This window comes from Amblyraja radiata, chromosome 26, assembly GCF_010909765.2.
Source record: "Amblyraja radiata isolate CabotCenter1 chromosome 26, sAmbRad1.1.pri, whole genome shotgun sequence".
Classification (NCBI taxonomy): Eukaryota; Metazoa; Chordata; class Chondrichthyes; order Rajiformes; family Rajidae; genus Amblyraja; species Amblyraja radiata.
Genome location: NC_045981.1, coordinates 26,547,575 through 26,570,764, shown reverse-complemented (window position 1 = coordinate 26,570,764; position 23,190 = coordinate 26,547,575). Strand labels below are relative to the sequence as shown.

The 23,190-nt window shown below is 45.2% G+C and overlaps 1 protein-coding gene across 4 annotated transcripts in view; it reads left to right on the top strand.

Annotated features, from left to right (window-relative positions):
* The window catches only part of acox1 (acyl-CoA oxidase 1), a 59,940-nt gene extending 39,115 nt beyond the window's left edge, over window positions 1-20,825 (top strand). For 3 of the 4 annotated variants that reach the window (XM_033044533.1, XM_033044532.1, XM_033044536.1), the window contains 5 exons: window positions 1,782-1,958; window positions 4,570-4,675; window positions 5,692-5,835; window positions 8,465-8,671; window positions 17,411-20,825. In XM_033044533.1, the coding sequence (XP_032900424.1) occupies window positions 1,782-1,958; window positions 4,570-4,675; window positions 5,692-5,835; window positions 8,465-8,671; window positions 17,411-17,461 (685 nt within the window). In that variant the 3' untranslated portion in view covers window positions 17,462-20,825. The remainder of the gene's footprint in view (window positions 1-1,781; window positions 1,959-4,569; window positions 4,676-5,691; window positions 5,836-8,464; window positions 8,672-17,410) is intronic. The other variant, XM_033044534.1, reaches the window with a different exon arrangement.
* The last annotated feature ends 2,365 nt before the right edge of the window (window positions 20,826-23,190 follow it).

Sequence of the window (23,190 nt, the reverse complement as noted above, 5' to 3'; positions counted from 1 at the left end):
GCAGATTTTGCTTTGGAACATTGGGGAAACTCAACAGATTTTAATGGCTCAGCTGTTTCTTTATTACCACATGTACCAAGGTAGAGTTTTTTTTTGCATGCAACTCAGCAAGCTGATGTATAAGAACAATTTCTTGTTAGTACAGAATGTACTGAACAGCTCACTGCAAGGAGTGCCATTTTGACACCATTTTACCTTCTTCCTCTATGCGGCTTCCCTCTCTGGGTGGGTTCATAGTTCTACAACGTTGGGGTGGGCCTGGTTTGCGGGGATCCTTTGTCCGGCGTTCACCTCCGTCTCCGTCCATTCTCCTCATCACGGTTTTGTTCTGCGGGCGGGTTCCCGGTTCCACGAAGAGCCAGACCTGCCATTGGGACGGCCCGAGACTCGCTGGAATCCCAGTTGCTGAGATGGGATGGGGTGGAAGGAACAAAAGGTTCATAGAACATGGAAACAGACCCTTTAACCCAACTTATACCGACCAAGAAGCCCTATCTAAGATAGTCCCATTTGTCTGTGTTTCGCCAGTGGCCCTCTAAGCGTTTCCTATACATATGCCTATCTAAATACCTCATGGTGTTCAGACATGGCGAGCTCATGCTCCTCGGACCTGGAATATCTAACTGAAGTGTCGTCCCTACTACCTGCACGAGTGTTCGCCTCAGCTATCCTGACAGCAGTGTATATCCATCCCAATGTTGATTTCAAGCTTGCTCTGAGTGAACCGTACTCTGCTACCAATAGCCTCGAGACGAATAACCTTGAACCCCTAGTTGTTGAAGCTGGGTACTTCAATTAAGCCAACATCAATAGCGCACAACCAAAATACTCTTGTCTTTTGGCCCACCAGCCGCCAGAACTCCTTTGACCACTGTCACACATCTATAAAAAACACCTACTGCTCAATTCCTCATCCACATTTCGTGAGATCTGATCATATAACTGTGCTTTTGCTCCCTGACCAAAACCAACACCTGAAATGGAAAGATTAATGCTGCTCTGTGGAAACCGATGACATCCTAGGTAACTGCTTTGAGTCTGTGGACTGGTCCATTACTCAGGATCTGCGGCCAACCTGAATGAATACACCACTGCCATGACTGAGTGGTCTGAAGAAGGGTCTCAACCCGAAACTTCACCCAATCCTTCTCTGCAGGGATGCTGCATGTCCCGCTGAGATATTCCAGCTTTTTGTCTATCTGACTACCATGACTGACTTCTGCAGTAAGTGCATATTATCAGGCAACTGAACCATCCTCTCGCCATCTAGAGTGGGTCCTGACCTCCCATCTACCTCATTGGAGACCTTTGAACTATCTTTAACCGGACTTTATCTTGCACCAAATTTTGTACCTTTCATCCTTTATCTGCCCACTGTAGATGGCTGATTGTACGTATAATCTTTTCATTGACCGAAGACCACGCAACAAAAGCATTTCACTGTACCTTGGTACAATTGACAATAAACTAAACAATATGTCACTTCTGGTTCGAGATGAACTAATGCCCTGAAATCTAATTCCTTGTTTTCTTTTGTCAATCCAACATTTCATTCTTTTTTAGTTGTTGCAGGGGGTCTTTCCGATTGCAGAGTCTATTGCCAACGTGTTTACACTGACTCGATGGGGCCAGATACTTTAATTAAGTGCTCTGTAGTTCTGTAATAAAGTCTTCTTCGACTCTCCTTCCTCTCACTCCCATTTACTTGAGTGCACCTTTGGAGGCTTGTGTTGCTGTGTTTTCTGATAGTCATGGATTTTCTGCTTTCTCATTTGCTACAGATACCTGTTTAAGAGTTATACTCGGGCTAAGTCTGGACAGGATCTGTCGGGCACAGTGTCATACCTGAATGACTTGCACAACCACATCCAGCCCCACCAAGTGGCTGGCCGACCCCTGGCGAGAAACATCGATGATGTCGACAGACTTGTGGAAGCGTACAAACTGCGGGCAGCCAAGTGAGTGGGTACCTCTGACCTGTTTAGACTGGTCCAGATATATTGCTCTTTCTGGATAGTTGACTTCCTCCTTATATCTAGGATGACCAGCTTTTGGAATCTCTGGAGCAGAAGGAGTAGCTCTCATTGCCATTTACCATTTCTTCGTACATTCTGATCGGTACCTCTCATTGATACTGATCAGGTCCTCATACACTCTGATCTCCAAGTCTATAACTCCCTGAAATTAGCAACACAAGTAAAACTTCATTGTTCAGGACAGTGAATAAAAGAGTCAGCAAGTCTAGTTGCAGGTTTATAGGACTTTAGTTATGGAGCATTTCGAGTACAGTTCTGATCATGCCGTTCTGGTTGCTCTAGCAACAGAAGGCTGTGGAGAGGCCGCAGAAGAGGTTTACCAGAATGTCACCTTGTTTAGCTGTAAGGAGAGGCTGGACAAACTTGTGTTATTTTCTCTGCAGTATAGGAGAGACCGATAGAAATATAAATAATAAAATCATAGGGGGTGTGGATGGCCAGAACTTTTTTTCCCAGGGTGGAAATGTCAAAGACTAGAAGGCATAGCTCTAGGGTGAGAGAGGTCAGTAGGAATATGCAGGGCTTTGGTTTAACTTAAACACCTGAACGATGACACCTCATTCACCACAGGTCTCTCCCAGAACTTCAGTTTGGAGTTGACTGCTCCGATCACTGAAGTGTACTAGAACAAGCAGTTAGACAACATCAGGGAAATGGGTAGAGCAAGAGACTGCTAGGTGTAATCAGCTAACTTTTATTAACAACTAACTTTTATTTACAAATGGTGTTGGCAAAAATAAACTGTCGATGTGAAGCTTTACATAGAAACATAGAAAATAGGTGCAGGAGGAGGCCATTCGGCCCTTCGAGCCAGCACCGCCATTCATTGTGATCATGGCTGATCGTCTCCAATCAATAACCCGTGCCTGCCTTCTCCCCATATCCCTTGATTCCACCCTAGAGCTCTATCTAACTCTCTGAATTATCAACAGAAGGCTTCTCAGCTTTTCAAGCCTGCTCTGTTGTTTAATTAGATCTTGGACAGTCTAATTATAATCTCAACTCTGTTTAGAGTTTAGTTTAGAGATCCATCACAGAAACAGGCTCTTTGGCCCATCAATATAATCTAAAATGGCACATCAATGCAGACCACGTCATCAAGAAAGGTCAACAACGTCTATATTTCCTCAGACAGCTCAAAAAGTTCAGAGTTGATAAACACCCTGGTCCGTTTCTATCAATCAATCATTGAAAGCATCATCACCTCCTCAATCACAGTCTGGTACGGTAACACCGATAGTCACTCACTACACAGAATACAACGCATTGTCTCCAAGGCCTCCAGGATCATCAACTCCCCCCTCCCCTCAATCCATTCAAGTTATCTCCAACGTACCTCACAACGGGCAAAAAAGATCATCTCGGACCACTCCCATCCAGCAAATCACCTTTTTCAGTCTCTCCCTTCGGGGAGGCGCCTCAGGTCACTTGCTACTAAAACCACCCGCTTTAAAAACAGTTTCTTCCCCTCAGCAATAAGAACTCTCAATTCCGTCCAATAATCAGACAATAATATGACTTTTGATGTATACAGTGTCTTGTCTATGGTCTTTGTTTGTTCTTTTGCACTATGTATTGTTGGTGAGATTTGTGATTTGTGATGTGGTATGGATGCACTTTATTACGGTGATCTGTGTTATTAGTGGTATGTAACAAAAGCAGTGTACCATCATGTACCGAACCCAAATACCACCAACCCTGGTTGCGTGGCAATTAAAGATTTTATTCTATTCTATTCTAAAAAAAAAAAAAAAAAGTCTGCTCTGATCAGCAATCCCTGCACGCTTACATTCTCTTAACACACTAAGGACAATGAACAATTATACCAAGTCAATTAGCCTACCAACCTGTACGTCTTTGTAGTGGGTGGAAACCAGAGATCCCGAAGAGCACCCACGCATTTCACTAGGAGAACGTACAACCTCTGTACAAACAAGCATCCGTAGTCAGGATTGAACCCGGGTCTCTGGTGCTGTAAGGCAGCAATTCAACAACTGCGCCACTCTGCAGCCAACTTCACCCACTTAGCATTTTGTGACCTGCAAACTGAACGACAGAGTGTCATTGCTGGGGAATGGTGCACTCCATGATGATGCAGACTGCAATGGTGCAATGGTGGAACAGCAGTTTGCTGGAAACGTGCCTGGCAGTAACAACTGATACTTTGTTCTTGCTATTGATTCTATTCCCACTCTATTAAAATCTTGCTTTTATCAGTACTCTGTAACTGTCCACAGACAGGTGTACCTTATCATAACCCAGCTCCTGCTGCATCTCTCCCTGAACGTTGGATCTCAGCCCTTTACCTCAGACACAATGACCAACCCTTTTCGACTTGTGAAGGATTTTTAATGAGATTCTTTTGCAAACTCCATCTTTTTCTGTTTTCACCTGGTTGATATGGGGATTTACATGCGTCACTATGCTCCAGCATTTGTAGGCCGACTCTGAGACCTTAGATCCATTATTAATTTACCTTGCAGCTCCATTATGTAACATTTTTCTTCCTTCTGTCCATGTCCTTCCACCCCAGCCTGATTGAAGGAGCTGTAGAGAATTACCATGTGGAGCTGGGCCACAGGAACAATAAGGAGGAAGCCTGGAATAGCACTGCCATTGATCTGGTTGGAGCATCGGGGGTGAGTTATTCTTGTTGAGGAGAATTACGGGAGATATTTGTTTATGGGAGATGTTCAGTTTTTGTTTTTTCCCCTTTCCCTCCCATATCGTCTTCCTCCATCTCTTGTTCCCTTCCTTTATGTCTGTGCTGTTAAATTTCCCTTGCCATTGCCCTCTGTAGTACTGGCTTATTGCTGTCCTGAATGCGTTGTGCAGTGGAATGTCTGTGTGTGATACAATATGAACCAAACATGGTGTGATGTTGAATGCCGGAAGCGTTGACCTATTACAGTAACTGTGATCCATTTTCTTTCTGAAATTGAAGAGTGCCGTGGGAGTAGTATAGTTGATTTGATTGGACGCTTGAGGGGGTTGCGTGTCGTATAAAAAATTGGTGTAAATCAATTGATGTATGGGAAGAATATGGGATGGAGAAGTATACGTAGAGCTGCTCAGCATGGCTCTGGATTATGGGTCTGCTCCGTCTTGACTCTGTTGGTTCAGGCAGAGATTCCGGGTTCAAATTCCAATCTTGTGGTTTGAACGCAGACACTGGGATAATATTCCAGTCTGGTCCAAGGGAGTTCTACACAGACTAGTTTTTTGCGCTTCAAGTAAGAGGTTAAAAAAGTAAAATCCCTCTCTGCTTGCTATGGTAGATGTACAAGAACAGGAGAGTAAGCTCCAACATCTTGGCCGATATTTATCCGTCAATCAGAGTTAATGAGGTAGCTTATCTTGTCATTATCACGTTAATGTTAGTGAGAGTTTACCTTGTGTTTGTTGACTGCTGAGTTTCCTTTGTTAAAACTGCGACTACACCTCAGAACTACTATGTGGTCTATAAAGCATGCTGGGATTTCCTGCACAGGATGTGAAAACATAAATGCATCTTTTCCCAAAATACTACGAAGCAGTTGTGCTGATGTTGCAGTAAGAAGCCCGCCCCGTTTTTGTTCCTTGTGAAATTTGGTTCTCTGTAGGAGTGCTTCAGCAGGATGTGTTTAATTGTGTTCTTGCTCCTCCTGTTCCTCAGGCTCATTGCCACTATGTGGTGGTGAAACTGTTTGCTGCCAAGCTATCTGAGATCAAAGATGCCTCAATTCATGATGTCCTCTGCACCCTCTTCCAATTGTATGCATTGCATGGAATCAGCAAGAACTCTGGAGACTTTCTGCATGTAAGTACAACCAATGGAGTGTAGAGATAAAGGCCTGACAGCTGTATCCCAGAGTCAGTCATATAACATGGAAAAAGGCCCGTTGGCCCAACTTTGCCATGCTGACCAAGATATCCCATCTACACTAGTCCCATTTGCCTGCGTTTGGCCCATACCTTTCTAAGTTTTCCTATCTATGTACTTTGCACCACATATATAGTGTGCCAGATTTAGTAGGGAGTTACTAGGATATTATAATATGAGCTTTGTATGTTTTACGATCGCTTTTTGTAAAACGCATAACACAACACGTTGGGCATCCAGCTAGGATTGTACATTTTGCTTAACTTCAGTAAGGTTGAAATATTATAAAATGAATTGAAACTGTGATTGCAATACTGTGACTGGGGCAGCAGGTGGAACTGCTGCCTCTTGCCACAATCTCAACCGTCAGCACTGTCTGGAGTTTGCCCATTCTCCCTGTTACTATTTTGGTTTCCCCTGGGTGTTCTGGTTTCTTTCCACTTCCCAAATACGTGCAGGTTGGTAGGTTAATTGGCCTTTGTATGCTGCCCTCGTGTGCAAGTGAGTGGTACAATCTGAGGCAAGATAGGGGAGTGAGGTGAAAATAGGAATCCATCTTGTTACAGTGGTGCAGCGGTAGAGTTGCTATCTTACAGGGCAGAGACCCGGGTTCAATCCCGGGTGCTGTCTGTAGGGTGTATGTACGATCTCCTTGTGACTGCGTGGGTTTTCGCTGGGTGCTGCGGTTTCCTCCCACACTCCAAAGAAATTCAGGTTTGTAGGTTCATTGGCTTTGGTAAAATTGTAAATTGTCCCTAGTGTGTACGATAGTGCTAGTGGTGATCGCTGGTCGGCGTGGACTCGGTGGGCCGAAGGTCCTGTTTCCACACTATCTCTGAACTAAACTGAACAGTGAAAATTAATAGAATGGCATTGCACTTCAAGCTGACAATGAGCTAGCTATGTCATAGATACATAGAAAATAGGTGCAGGAGTAGGCCATTCGGCCCTTCGAGCCTGCACCGCCATTCAATATGATCATGGCTGATCATCCAACTCAGTATCCCGTACCTGCCTTCTCTCCATACCCCCTGATCCCTTTAGCCACAAGGGCCACATCTAACTCCCTCTTAAATATAGCCAATGGACTGGCCTCAACTACCCTCTGTGGCAGAGAGTTCCAGAGATTCACCACTCTCTGTGTGAAAAATGTTTTTCTCATCTCGGCCTTAAAGGATTTCCCCCTTATCCTTAAGCTGTGACCCCTTGTCCTGGACCTCCCAACATTGGGAACAATCTTCCTGCATGTAGCCTGTCCAACCCCTTAAGAATTTTGTAAGTTTCTATAAGATGCCCCCTCAATCTCCTAAATTCTAGCGAGTATAAGCCGAGTCTATCCAGTCTTTCTTCATATGAAAGTCCTGACATCCCAGGAATCAGTCTGGTGAACCTTCTCTGCACTCCCTCTATGGCAATAATGTCCTTCCTCATATTTGGAGACCAAAACTGTATGCAATACTCCAGGTGTGGTCTCACCAAGACCCTGTACAACTGCAGTAGAACCTCCCTGCTCCTATACTCAAATCCTTTTGCTATGAAAGCTAACATACCATTCACTTTCTTCACTGCCTGCTGCACCTGCATGCCTACTTTCAATGACTGGTGTACCATGACACCCAGGTCTCGTTGCATCTCCCCTTTTCCTAATCGGCCACCATTTAGATAATAGTCTGCTTTCCTGTTTTTGCCACCAAAGTGGATAACCTCACATTTATCCACATTATACTGCATCTGCCAAACATTTGCCCACTCGCCCAGCCTATCCAAGTCACCTTGCAGTCTCCTAGCATCCTCCTCACAGCTAACACTGCCCCCCAGCTTAGTGTCATCCGCAAACTTGGAGATGTTGCCTTCAATTCCCTCATCCAGATCATTAATATATATTGTAAATAGCTGGGGTCCCAGCACTGAGCCTTGCGGTACCCCACTAGTCACTGCCTGCCATTGTGAAAAGGACCTGTTTACTCCTACTCTTTGCTTCCTGTTTGCCAACCAGTTCTCTGTCCACATCAATACTGAACCCCCAATACCGTGTGCTTTAAGTTTGTATACTAATCTCTTATGTGGGACCTTGTCGAAAGCCTTCTGAAAGTCCAGATACAACACATCCACTGGTTCTCCCCTATCCACGCTACTAGTTACATCCTCGAAAAATTCTATAAGATTCGTCGGACATGATTTACCTTTCGTAAATCCATGCTGACTTTGTCCAATGATTTCACCACTTTCCAAATTTGCTGCTATCCCATCTTTAATAACTGACTAGCAGTTTCCCCACTACCGATGTTAGACTAACTGGTCTGTAATTCCCCGTTTTCTCTCTCCCTCCCTTCTTAAAAAGTGGGGTTATGTTAGCTACCCTCCAATCCTCAAGAACTACTCCAGAATGAATTGTGATGATAGGTCTGCAGAGTCCTAGTATACGAGTTTATATTGTAATGCATGATCTCTGCAATCCTAGTTTGTGAGGCTGTATCGTGATGCATGTCCTGCACAGTCCTGGGGTGTGAGTTTGTATTGTGATACATGTTCTGCATGGTTCATTTCTATCACTTGTCCTCTGCAGGCTGGAATCTTTAACGACCAACAGATTTCCCAGGTGCAGCAACGTATGAAGGAGCTTCTGGCTGCAGTGCGACCCAATGCTGTGGCTCTAGTTGATGCCTTCGATTATCCTGATGCCATCCTTTCATCTGTGCTTGGGCGCTACGATGGCAATATCTATGAGCACATGTTTGAATGGGCAAAACGATCACCTCTTAATAAAACTGAGGTAAACAAGATCTACAAGCTGGGCTCAGGAGCAAAAAACTAAATACTGGAAGTACTCCACAGGTCGAGCAACATCTATGGGGGGCAAGGAATTGTCGATGATTCTGGTTGGGATCCTGCATCGGGACTGAGTGTGGGGAGAGAAGGTGGGCTGGAAGATTAAAGTGGGCAGTTGCAAATTCCCACATGTGTAATACGTAAGGTTAATTTACAGTCCTGATCATCACATTAAGGATGAAAAATATGGACAGGGTAGAAGAGGTTTATTCAGGTATTGCCAGAATAAAATAATAAATAAAGCAAGAAGTTTGGATCGAATTAATAGGAAGTATATAGGTTCCACAACAGGGCAATAACTGGGGAAGGAATTTAGTTTTTAGGTAATTGATAGTAGAATTCAAGGGGAGTTGAGAAAATGTTTTTTCACGCGGAACCAAGTGGGTTGGCGCTTGCTACTTGAAGCTGTGTTAAAGACAGAAGCCCCCGTAGCCTTCTAAAAGCTGCTTGTATTGCAAGCTGCAGCTCCATTGCTTAGACAGACACAAAATGGTGGAGTAACTCAGCGGGACAGGCAGCATCTTTGGAGAGAAGGAATGGGAAATATTCCAGGTCGAGACCAGACTGATGTCAGGGGAGAGGGAGATAGATAAGGACGTGTAAGGTGCGAAAATAGGACAAAGGGAATAGAGATCAAGGAAAATGTAGAATAGATCATTGTTCGCTGGGAGAAGTAACAACAAAGCAGAGAAAATGGAGTTGGAGACAGTAACTGGTCTGAGAACTGGGTAGAGGAGGGATGGAGTGAGTGGAAAAGCAAGGGTTATTTGAAGTTGGAGAAGTCAATGTTCATACTTGGGTGTAAGCTGCCCAAGCGAATTATGAGGTGCTGTTCCTCCCGAAAGGTTAGTGTTTGAATGGGAGGGGGGGTCAAAGTGTTTAGCTGCCGGGAGATCAGATAGGTTAAGGCGGATTGAGCGGAGGTGTTCAACGAAACGATCGCCGAGCCTATGCTTGGTCTAGCTGATATGTAAGAGTTCACATCTGGAACAGCGGACATGGTAGATGAGGTTGGAGGACGTGTAAGTGAACCTCTGCCTCACCTGAAAAGGCTGTCAGGGTCCATTGACGGAATTGAGGGGGGAAGTATATGGACAGGTGTTGCATCTCCTGCGGTTGCAGGGGAAAGTACCCGGGGAAGGGTTGGTTTGGGTGGGAAGGGACGACTTGACCAAGGAGTTGTGGAGGGAAGGGTCTCTGCGGAAAGGGGAGCAGATGGGAAGATGTGACTAGTGGTGAGATCTCATTGGAGGTGGCAAAAATGTTGGAGGATTATGTGCCGATGGCTGATGGGGTGGAAGGTGAGGACTAGGGGGACTCTGTCCCTGTTACGACTAGGGGAAGGGGGAGCAAGAGCGGAGCTGTGGGATATTGAGGAGAACCTAGTGAGAGCCTCATCTATGATGGAAGAGGGGAACCCTCGTTCCCTAAAGATGCCCTGGTATGGAACACCTAATCTTCAGTGTTCTACGAACAACCAAAATGAAAATATTCAGTGCAGTTTGACAATTCTATCCTTGCAGCTGCTTAAAACAAGTGCTGATGTTTAATGCTGTGTGCATGATAATCAGATTTATAATTTAGAAATAACAGTGGAAACAGATCTTTCAGCCCACCGAGTCCGAGTCAAACAATCGCCTGTTCATACTCATTTTACTTCGGAGTCACGTGAGTGACTACGTGAAGAAGGCCTGTTCAACCGCACGTGCGTCATTACGTCAGACGCATTGGTGCAGACGACCGGTTGGGGAGCAGGGCTCCTCCAACGAGCGTAGTTTAAAGTTAAGGTAAGCTGGTTTTTCTTACCTGTTTTATTCCCTGCAGGAACCTCTAGTTCCAGAGGTTTCCTGCCGGAGGATTCGTGAGGCCAGACGAGGGAACCAGCTATGGGCTGTGGGGAAACCCCGGTTCTTGCCGCCAAGAGTTGGGTTGTCGGGTTTCACGAAGTGGGTCGCTGACGGGTGGTCAGTGGCTTACAGACGCTCCGGGTGCCAGGAGGGGTTCCCTCCGATAGGCACCGAAACGCTGGGGTCCCCAGGGAAGGGAACTCCAGTAGGCCGGGTGAGAGAGGGCATTTTCCCTCTGATATAATTATTTATTCTGGGACCGCCAGTAGAGCGGGAGTCGGTAGGGGGTTTCCCCTCCAACAATAAAATTTATGCGGGGGTGTCCCGAGGAAGGGGACTTCCAGTAGGCCGGGAGGGCTTTCCCCCGATATGAGTAGATCTGGAGTCGGCAGGGGGTTTCCCCTCCGACAATATAGAGGGCTTTTCTCTCTGATATGAAAGTTAATCCTGGGGTTCCCGTGGAGGGGACCTCCAGTAGGACGGGGTATAAATATATATGCCGGGTGTCGGGAGGTTTTTTCCCCGATATACATATAGAGGCTGGGGTTCCCGGGTAGGGGAATCCAGTAATTATGCGGGTTTCAGACCGCAGGGGTCCCCAGGAAAGGAGTTAAACGGACCGAAACGGTCAGCCTGGGGCCGGTTGGGGTTTTCCCTCCGGGTATACAAGGGTGCTGGGATTCCCGGGGGAGGGGAAATCCACCAGCTATGCGGTGCCCAGACCGCAGAGGTCCCTAAGATATGCGGTAAATCGACCCAAGTGGTCAGTCCTGGTACCGGGAGGGTTCCTTTCCAGTAAAAATAAATAATGTGGAAGTTGGCCAGGATGGAGCCTTATTGAGAGGAGGCTCAAGATAGATATAATAGAATAGAATAGAATGCAATTTATTGTCATTCAAACCTAGGTTTGAACGAAATATTATTTCTACAGTTTTTTACATTACAAAACAATCCAAGACCCACACTTAACACAGTTTACATAAACATCCATCACAGTGAGTCTCCAACATCTCCTCACTGTGATGGAAGGCAAAGTCTTTATCTCTTTCCTTTGTTCCTTCTCCCGTGGTCCAGCAGTCTAACTGCAGTGTCGAGGCGAACTGGGGCTCCGATGTTAAAGCCCCCGGCGGGCGATGGTAAGTCCTGAGGCCGATTAAACCACGCCGGGCGACGTTAGGCCCCTGCTCCATGTCCTTAAACCCGCGATTCCAGCGGGAGAAGTCGCCGTTGCGGAGCTCGGAAAAGCGGTCTCCCACCAGGGACTTGGAGCTCCCGATGTTCCCGTCCACCGGGTCTGCGGTCGGTGCCTCCGAACTCCAAAAGTCGGGTCGCAGCCGCGCGCCACCACAGCTCTTCCCGCTCCGAAGTTGGCCAGCTCCGCGATGTCAGTTGCGCAGGCTCTGCAACTGGAGCCCCCAGGTTAGTCCCGGCCGGAGGTCACCGCCGGCTCCACGATGTTAGGCCCAACGACATCCGAGACCCGACAGGGAATAGTCGGGTCCCCGCACAGGGAAGAGATTTAAAACGGTTTCCCCCACAGCCCCCCCACCACCCCCCACATATACACAGCTAAGAAAAATAATAAAAACTAACTCAAGACATACATTTAACAAGACAAAAATAAAAAAAGACAGACGACTGTAGTCGAGCCGCTGCCGTTAGGCGCCGCCACTAACCCGAGCTTATATGAGATATGGCAGTGTTGGGCAGATGGGAGAGCCTTGCCAGCAGCGCCTTGTAACAGGGCTGCATAATGAGGATGCCGAATATATGGCAGTGCCGACCTATTGCTCTAAGCCGTGTCAGCAGCGCCTTGTATAGGGCTGTTTAAATGTATGGCAGCAGCACCTGGAGAAGGGCTACAATGATGTCTCCCTCATGGAGGTGAGCTTACCGGGGCATTTTCTGACCCTGAAGGGTGGACCTGTTGGAGAGGTCATGCCAGCAGCACCTTGTAGTAGGGCTGCCTAATGTCTCCCGTATGGAAGAGGAGAACATGCCGGGTCAGTGTAATCTGATGCCGAGGCTGAGGGTATAGCGTGGAGCATACCTCAAGGAATGAAGGGCACATGTCAGAGGTACGATTCTGGCAGCAAGGTTGCCATTACAACAATGCAGTGAACTCCCCTATCAGGGGAGTTAGAGCCACCTGCCGAATATTCTATTCAGGTGAGACATATTCCACAGGCAAAACCTGAAGGGCGAAGCACATAGTTTAGGGGGAAAACGCACCCCACGGCGTCATCGGCAGGAAGCGGTTCACTGAAGCTGGTAGCAGCATTAAGCTGATCAGAGTTACTCTACAACTAAGTGACCACGAACAAGTTGGTAAGATTTACAATTGGTTGGGCAACACACGAATAACTGAGACATTGTCATCTACTCAGAGGCATTTTAACCAGGTAACTGGACAATACTAGTATTCCAAGAAGGTTGGAATTTGGCCAGAAGAGTGTTGAGCCAGGTCCAGTGTTTTTAGCCAGGTTGCCTTCGAGACAGGCTCGGAGATATTGGGAATTGTCTTTCAAGGCAAGGTCAGAATTATGGCAAGAGTTATCTTGGGACATGTGAGAATTATCAGAACCGGGCCAGAGTTGTTGTCAGGGCAGACTCGAAATGATGGCAGGTATGGCCTGTTCATTAAGAAAGAAGGGTGATCAAACTGATTTCCTAGGGGCTTTTCCATGTACAATGATCATCAGAGATGTTTGAAGGCGTTGTTATGATGAGGCAAATTAAACAGTATGATAACAATAAATCATTCAAAGGACTATTCAGAGTTCAAAAACAATTGTGATGTATTGTCTGGATTATATTTTGATGCTGTATTTGACTAAAATCCACTCAGTTTTAAGCTAATTGAGGAATTGGTTTCTCATATCCAGTAAATTAGGTTGTTATCAAATGGATAGTTGCCATGTGATTCCGCCCTGGTCAATAGATTGGAATCAATAGAAACCTGGATAACCCTTGTGGTTATAAAGGAGTTCCTATTCATTAGACTAAGTGGCAATGTAATAGATGTGATGCAGCTGTGCCTTTGGGAGAACTGACAGCATGCTTAATGACAAACAATAAGGGTCATGAAGATCATTGATAATACAACTTGCTATTGCCAGCTGAAGCTAAGAAAGCCACTATGATGGACAAACAGTATTCAGCATTGCTCCAGTAGTTGATCAATAAATATGTCAGTATATTGCAAAAAAGATGCTATTGCTTAAGTTGGGAACATGCGAATGTCATCTCTAGTTGGAGGTGCAGGAGATTTGCAATGAGTTATTAACTCTTCAGTATTGGTATCAACTATCTATAGACCCTAATTGCATTATGTGATAAAGAGTGATTGAGTGAATATGCATAGGTGCATGCTCAACTTCAGGTTGATACACTAAGATGTGGCATATGATAAGCACGAGGGTGCAATCAGGAAAAAGATCCTGTAAAAGGTACATAATCTAATTTGCCACTGGAGTATCATTAAGTACAGATCAATTACAACACAGAATGGGTGTTGGACCATGCAGTATTTATGAAATTCTGATTTAATGCAACACCAAATATAGATATATTGTTTTCATGCTAATTAAAGGTTGCAAAAATGTGTGGCATAACAGTGGCAAAAGATACATTCTCGCTACAAGCATGTGGAATGGTCTTTATGTCTTCCTCCAATTTGCTTTATGAGTCGGGTCTTGAAATAGAGTAATCAAGAGTCGCTTTAGGTTCCAGCTGTGGAATTGGCCAATGCAGTTTGATTTCCGATTTGTCGGGAATAATAATAATGCAACATTATATGGTTATTTAATAAGTTGGCGGCGCGACTCACCCGTTGCAGCGGCCAAATCGCCCGTAAAACTACAGCCTGTCTGACTTTTTTTATTTTTTGTCTAGTTAATGTAGTGTTGGTGTTTTTTAATACTGGTTTTAAATCTGTATATGTGGGGGGCGGGGGGGGGGAGGGGGAAACCGTTTAAAATCTCTTCCCTATCCGGGAGACCCGACCTTTTCCCTGTCGGATCTCCGTTGTCGTTGGGGCCTAGCACCGTGGAGCAGCCTCCAACCTGAACGACCCGGGGGCTCGGGAGACTGCGGAGCTGCGGACTACTCGCCATCGGCCGGCATCGGAGCGTGGGGAGCGGTGGTGACTCGCTGCTGCGACTCGACTCCTGGGGCTCGGAGGCTCCAGCACCGCAGCCGCAGGTCCGGTGGACTGGGACATCGGGAGCTCGCGGGTCCGGGGGGAGAGAGAGACCGCTTCCCGGAGCTCCCGCAACGCGACTTCTCCAGCCCGTGTCGCGGGGTTGGAACGACCTGGAGCGGGGACGTACATCGCCCTGCACGGCTTCATGGCCGTGGGACATTCCAGCGCCCGCCGGGGGCTCCAACATTGTGACATTTAGACCGGGAGCGAGGCCGTAAATCGCCCGGCACGGCCTAAAATGGCCGTGGGACTTATCATCGCCCGCCTGGGGCTTGGACATCGGGAGAGACATGGAGAACAGGGGAGAGAAAAGACTTTGCCTTCCATCACAGTGGGTCCACTGTGATGGATGTTTGTGTGAATTAAATTGTGTGTATGTCTAGGAAATTGTCTTTGTTTGTATGGCTGTGGAAACAGAATTTCGTTTGAGCTGGTCCAGCCTGCGGCTTGAAAGATCAGCCGTTGCATGATAAAATCAATATATGTTCTACAGATTCTCAATAGACTGCTTACGGCTTGGGTTTGTCATGCCTATTTTTGTATGTATTCACAGTGCTGGAATGGTACCAAAAAAGCAGTACTTTGCTGCTTCAGGAGATGGGAAGCGCTCATGTTATATTTAAAATGGTACATATTCTGAGTTTTTGCAGTTCATTTAAATGGTCTTTGACAATATTGAATTATAGGATCATTAGCTGTGCCAAGGGGCTTTCCATCAGACTTACTGCAGCTAACGAGGGCCAAGTTGTTGGGTTCACCTCGGATATCGAGTTGGTAAAGGATATCTGTTACACAGGTGTCTCAGGACAAGTACAATGCAGTATGGGAGATTGATGTGTAACACTATTTGAACCAGGGGGTTCCAGCTACATTCTTAGCTTTGATCGGACCTCATTAGGTAGTTATCCTCCTGGCGCTGGTTAGCGCAACAGGTCACTCGCTACATTATTGTGACAGGAGAGGATGATTACATCTGCAAATATATGTACAGTATTTTATGCTATAATTAATTTAAGCAGAGCAGTAGGGGTGTCGGGTTTCAAAATAATTCAAGACATACCCAGGAATTTCTCGTTATGTGGGGACACACATATACAACAATACGTCAAGGTCACCAAGAGTCTTTGAGGCTCTGAGCTAACTATGATTGTTAATTACAAAAGACGTTATAAGAACCTATCTGCTCAGATCTTGTCAGGTGTTAAAACGGAGTTGAGGTATGCAGGAGTAGATACTGATCTGGATCTCCTTCCACCAAGGTTGCTATAACAGCAGCAGCAAGGGTTAATTACGTTCCGCTGGACCACATCATAATGGCGGTAGTGTGGTCAAACGAACAATATTTCAAACATGTTATAATAAACCGTTGCTAGACCAGAGGTATTCTCAATTTATTTTATTTTCTGTTATAGGTTCCATCCGGATGGGAGATGTGACTATTGTTATTGTTTATTTAACAGCATAAGCATGTTTAAATCTATGTCATGACTGTATGCATTATGAATGTTTTCCCTCATTTTGTCAATGAGGCAGTTGTGGTTGTGTAGACTTGTTTTCTCACGGCATGAAATCACAGAGCTTTGAAATCTTCACGTAGTCACTCACGTGACTCCGAAGTAAAATAGTAAGATTAAACGAGAACTTACCAGTTTGAAGTTTGATCTTTATTTTATGAGGAGTTACGATGAGGGATTACGTGCCCTCCGCTCCCAGCCCTCGTTAAGCACATCTGGTAGTTCTAGTCTTCATTCATCTTACTATCATACTTCAGTCACTGTTATTATTATCTGTGATTTCACACCGCTGCTTCGAAAATTGACGCACGTGCGGCTGAACGGGCCTTCTTCACGTATTCCCTCATCGTAACTCCTCATAAAATAAAGATCAAACTTCAAACTGGTAAGTTCTCGTTTAATCTTACTATTCTATTGCACACACTCGGGACAATTTACAGAAGCCAATTAACCTATAAACCTGCATGTATTTGGAATGTGGTAGGAAAGCAGAGCACTGGGACAAAACCCGTGCGGTCATAGGGAGAATGTACAAACTGTACAGACTAGTCAGGATCAAACCCGGGTCTCCAGCACTGAGGCAACATCTCTCCCACTGTGCCGCCCTGGATGTTAGTTTTGTTCAGTGCTAAAAAAAATGTCTATACATTTTATTAATTAGTTGATTATTGTTGATACTGTGTAGAGTTGCTGCCTTACAGTGCCAGAGACCCAGGATCAATCCTGACTACAGATGCTGTCTGTGGAGTTTGCTCATTCTCCCTGTAACCGCATGGGTTGTCTCGGGGTACTCCAGGTTCCTCCCACATTCCAAATATGTGCAGGTTTGTAAGGTAATTGGCTTCTGTAAATTGTCCGTAGTGTGTAGAATGTGTAACTGGGATTACATAGTGTACAGGCGATTGTTGGTCAGCGCGGACTCGGTGGGCTGAAGTGTTTGTTTCCACGATGTATCTTGAAACTAAGTATTGTCACTGACGATGGATCAATGATCGTTTATGAACATTGCCAATTGCTGGAATGGGCCAAATGGGAATTATTTATGATGGGGCTGTCAGACAGGTTTTGTGGGTTGTTTGGTTAATGAAAACTGAATATGGTTTGTTTCTTCTTCTCAGGTCCATGAATCATTCCACAAATATCTGAAGCCACTGCAGTCCAAACTGTGAGACTCTACTGATGGTTTTTTGCATAAGAAGTTGGACCTAGCTGTAGATCAAACTCTCAATCTTTAATTTCAGTTCTCCAATTGCTGACCAACTAGACCTGCAGTTCTTTCCAGCTGCTGAATCAGGATTAAGTAATTCCTATCCCTTCTGTCATCATGTCCTCTGGTACTATTGTGTAATTTGATTCCATTCTCCTTTATCACGCACTACCCAATTGCCTCTTCTCACTGATCCTAGCATTGTATGTGGTCTAGCGTATGCCAGCAGTGATACAGTTCCTGGACTGCATTTTCATCCTACTGCACCATCTTACATTGTGCACCAGTGTTCTCCTCCTCAAAGCTTAACATTAACTCTGGAAGGTGCTGAGGACACTAAGGATAAACCCCAACCATCTCTTCTGTGGAACGGTTTTGCACCTATTTCACACTTGTTTTAATTTATGCACTGTGTTTTGCACACTGGTCACTAACACACTTAGTCTTGTGCTAGCCTACTAAGATGATCTACATTAATGAATAGGGGATAAAGATTAAGATCAGTTTGTTAGTAGTCAAGATAGAAAATGGTGCAGAGACTGGGATGGAGATTGGTAGCAGATCTGAAGGAACAATGTTCCCTCCTCAAGGCACAAGTGAAGGAATTTATGGTGATTTTCTTGTGAGCCTTCACCCTATAATAACGTGTGCCTTAAAAAAAAAATCAACCATTCCTTTCTCTCACTCTTCCCCCCCACCCTCCCACCCTACAAGTACTGCTCAACCCACTGAATTCCTCGTGCATATTGTAAAGTCTTATTGATCATCCTAAATGCGCTATAAAAATTTATAACTGAAATATAATCATAGATTCATAAATTCTAAACCACGAACGAGGACTTTATAGGGATGCAACATGTGACGTACTGTTCACCACACCATACCATTTTGCACCTTTTATATAAATAAAAACATAACCTGAGCATGGAGATTAAAGTAACATGTTTATTTGCATCTTTAAATGCAAAGCTAAGGGTGATAATGTTGCAGGTGAAAGAGACGTCATTTCAATTGGTTCTTTGACCTCCACGTGATCTATAATGAAACTAGGTGGATAGAATCACACAGCTCGAGTGCATTGTGGAGAAAGATTTAAACAACTATCAAAGGCTGCAGGTAATTTGAAGTGCTTGAAGGAGAAATTATAGTTTCACAGTTTGATGTAATATCTTTGAATTTAGGAATGTAATTAATATTGAGGGGAAATGATTAGAGGAATTCAAACAAGGGTTTTTCTTTGGAGGGGGTGGTGGGGCAGGGAAAGACAAGGGTTCAGAAAGCCTGCAGCATTTTTATAGACTTTAAAGGAGGTTGGAAAGGGAAAGTGATTTACAAGGACAGGTAGTTGACAGCTCATGTGAGGGCGATGATGACACCACCTGAAGATACATAAATGTGGAAGAAGAGAGCAGGGACGTTAGGTGTTTAGATGTATAATGTTTCAACGGTCAAAGGAGCAGAACCTGGGCTAAGAAGCAAGATGTCCGCAGTGAGGGCATGAGGAGAGATGGGAGAGAGCAACAAGAAGGATGTTACTTCAAGACGCACTGTGTAGCCTTGATTGTTACTGAGCCTTGATCGTGTTATTGTTCCTTCTGGAATACCTCTAAACCCTGCTTCCAAAAGCAACCTCATGCATTCCCTGAATACGTGGTCCTGCCCAGTGTTTGTGTGTGTGTGTGTGTGTGTGTGTATTTTAACAAACAGTTTTCTCCAGGCAGTTACTGCTATTTAATGCTATCTGCTTCCGAACACATGTTCTCACAGGTGAATAGATATTGTGAGATTTTTAGGACTAGTTTTATAGTGAATACAGTGACCATTTTGTAAAGCCAACAAGCAGTGTCGTTGCTCTTTTCGTCTCTGTTTGGAGATTGGGTGATTTGCAGAGTATCTTTTCACGTACCCTGCCACAACTCGAACACTGACTGAGTGGGTTATCGGCGAATTCTGATGAAAATAGGGATGACTGAGGAGGGAAGGAACAGCTGACGCTGGTCTCTTAGATGTCAGTGATTCACAGATTCCATTGTCATGTGTACTGACTGCTAGGGAACTGAATTGGCTGCTTCATTCTTGAATAGGGCTATTGAATAGCCAGAATATACAGGCACACAGATTCCTTTTGAAGCCTGCCAGATTTCGCAATGACTTATTTTGCATTCCCACTGACAGTAATTTAAGAGACTAACTCGTTTGAAACTAAATCTGGCAGTTGGCATAGAGTAGGAATAGAGGGTAATATTATTAAATTATGCAGTGACAATGCATGTAAAATTATGTTAAATACCTTGTGTTTCAGGATGAAGAATTAGTGAAGGTTTTGTGTGACCTGGGCATTTTAGTGTTGTCCATTAACTTGCGTTGATATTAATGTACAATCCAGCTTGCACATCATTATTCCCTTGTACTAAAATAATTTTGGATGCTGCTTTTCTCCTCGGCTTTTCTTTGTTTTCACTCTTTTTCTTCATCAATCCTATCACACCTATCTTCTCTTACCTTTCTAGATTTACATTTAAAACAGCTGAATGGCCTAGATTGAAATTGTGTATCCGAGAGACTGATTTACTGAGAGGGGGCAAACATTATTGGCAGATAATTATTGTACTCTCATCTGATTCCTATGATTGTGGCCAAGGTAAAATTGGGCAGTTTTTTGCTACTAGTGATTTTAATGTAATTTTCTACCCAAAATTCTTGTACATCTATCAAGCTGCAGGTACACCTTGTGGGACTCTCGAACATCAAATTCTGTCTCATTTTGTGAATGGTTTTAATCAAGTTGCAAATGTATTGAAATTTTCTGTGATTTTCTGTGATTTGTTGCCTAGACTGCAAAGCCGTGCACTGGCTTATGTTGGCTACCGTGACTATGTGTCATATTTTAAGCTGCCGCATGTCTGCCTGATCAGATGCCACATGTGTCGGGCCAGCAATCGCCACATTTTGTCATGTTCAAGGAAATGAAGGGGAGTCTAGAACTTCACACAGCCTGGTAGTCTAGTTAATTCCAAGCTTCAGAACAAAACCGGGAGAGGAAATGTGTGTACCGGTTATTAAGAGCTGTGTTCATGACTACATGTGTGCGTGCTGTTTAGCCATCAAGGCCAACTATCATCACAGATGCCAGTATTTGGAATCATTCTGCTCTTTAAAATTATGATGATCCTAAGGATTAAACCGCAGAATCAACTAGAATTTATTTGATCGTTGGAGGAAATTGTGCTGTTTAATGCAATGGGAATTTGTTAATATGATCAGTGCAGCACTTTATATACCACTTAATAAATGTATGATCAATAAAATAATGCAAAATGAGTCTACATGAGTATTTGCCTGTAATTGTGTGAATTTCAGACAGCGCTCCCCCACTTTCCCTGGCCCCCGCCTTTGCGATGTGTGTGTGTGTGTGTGTGTGTGTGCGTGCGCGCGGTCGGTCGATCCAGCTCGCGGTTTCATCGCTGACGGTCGAACCAGCTCGAGGTTTTTCAGGCGAGTGCCCTCGAGCTAGAAGGTCTAAGAGAATCGCTGAAAGGTCGCGTCAGTGGGACAGGCCCTTTACAGAGGGAGCGGTCTCTGCAGAAAGTAGACAAGGGAGGAGATGGGAAAATGTGGCCGGTGGTGGGATCCTGTTGGAGATGGCGAAAATGTCGGAGGATTATTTGTTGTATGTGACGGCTGGTAGGGTGGAAGGTGAGGACAAGGGGGACTCTGTCCTTGTTACGAGTGGGGGGATGGGGAATGAGAGCAGAGTTACCGGGTATAACCATATAACCATATAACAATTACAGCACGGAAACAGGCCATCTCGACCCCTCTAGTCCGTGCCGAACACATAGTCTCCCCTAGTCCCATATACCTGCGCTCAGACCATAACCCTCCATTCCTTTCCCATCCATATAACTATCCAATTTATTTTTAAATGATAAAAACGAACCTGCCTCCACCACCTTCACTGGAAGCTCATTCCACACAGCTACCACTCTCTGAGTAAAGAAGTTCCCCCTCATGTTACCCCTAAACTTCAGTCCCTTAATTCTCAAGTCATGTCCCCTTGTTTGAATCTTCCCTACTCTCAGTGGGAAAAGCTTTTCCACATCAACTCTGTCTATCCCTCTCATCATTTTAAAAACCTCTATCAAGTCCCCCCTTAACCTTCTGCGCTCCAAAGAATAAAGCCCTAACTTGTTCAACCTTTCTCTGTAACTTAGTTGCTGAAACCCAGGCAACATTCTAGTAAATCTCCTCTGTACTCTCTCTATTTTGTTGACATCCTTCCTATAATTAGGCGACCAAAATTGTACACCATACTCCAGAATTGGCCTCACCAATGCCTTGTACAATTTTAACATTACATGGTTGGTTCTCCGGTCGATGAAGAAACGGAGGGCTTTAAGACCCTCCTGGTGGGGGATGGAGGTGTAGAGTGACTGGACATCCATGGTGAAGATGAGGGAATGGGGGCCTAGAAAACAGAAGTCCTGGAGTAGACAAAGAGCGTGTGAGGTGTCTTGAACATGATGGAGTCGAGGTATGTTGAAATCTGTTCGGTATAGAAGAGACCCTGGTGACAGCCTCATCTATAGTAGAAGAGGGGAACCCTCGTTCCCTGAAGAATGAGGACATCTCCGATGCCGTGGTGTGGAACACTTCATCCTGGGTGCAGATGCGGCGTAGACGGAGGAATTGGGAGTAGGGGATGGAGTCCTTACAGGAAGCAGGGTGGGAAGAAGTGTAATCCAGATAGCCATGGGAGTCAGTGGGTTTATAGTGGATGTCAGTAGTCTATCACCTGTGATGGAGATAGTGAGGTCTAGAAATGGTAGGGAAATGTCGAAATGGTCCAGGTGTATTTGAGTGCCGGATGGATGTTAATGGTGAAATGGATAAAGTCAGTGAGTTGTGTGGGTGCAGGAGGTAGCACCAATGCAGTTGTCGATGTAGCAGAGGGAGAGATAGGACCCTGGTGCGCCTTGAACAAAGATTGTTCGACGTACACCACAAAGAAGCAGGCATAGCTAGGGTCCATGCGCGTGCCCATAGCTACGCCTTGGATTTGGAGGAAATGGGAAGAGGCAAACGAAAAGTTGTTAAGGGTAAAGACCAGCTCCGCTAGGTGGAGGAGAGTATCTGTAGACGGGGGTTGGTTGGTTCTCCGGTCGATGAAGAAACGGAGGGCTTTAAGACCCTCCTGGTGGGGGATGGAGGTGTAGAGTGACTGGACATCCATGGTGAAGATGAGGGAATGGGGGCCTAGAAAACAGAAGTCCTGGAGTAGACAAAGAGCGTGTGAGGTGTCTTGAACATGATGGAGTCGAGGTATGTTGAAATCTGTTCGGTAGGACACGAACAGGCAGAAACAATGGGTCTGCCACGACAGTCAGGTTTGTGGATTTTGGGGAGAAGGTAAAATTGGGCCGTGCGGGGCTGGGGAACGAAGGGAGCCGGAAGTGATGAAGTCAGTGATAGTGCTAGAGATAGTGGCCTGGTGCTCATCTGTGGGGTCATGGTCCAAGGATAAGTAGGAGCAGGTGAATGATGCGATCGGTAATGGTCTGGGAGATGATGGCCTGGTGTTCATCCGTGGGATCATGGTCAATGAGGAGGTGTCTGAGACCTGGGGCCTGGCCTCACCACAGTTGAAATCAGCCTGCCAGACTACAATGGCACCTCCCTTATTGACGGGTT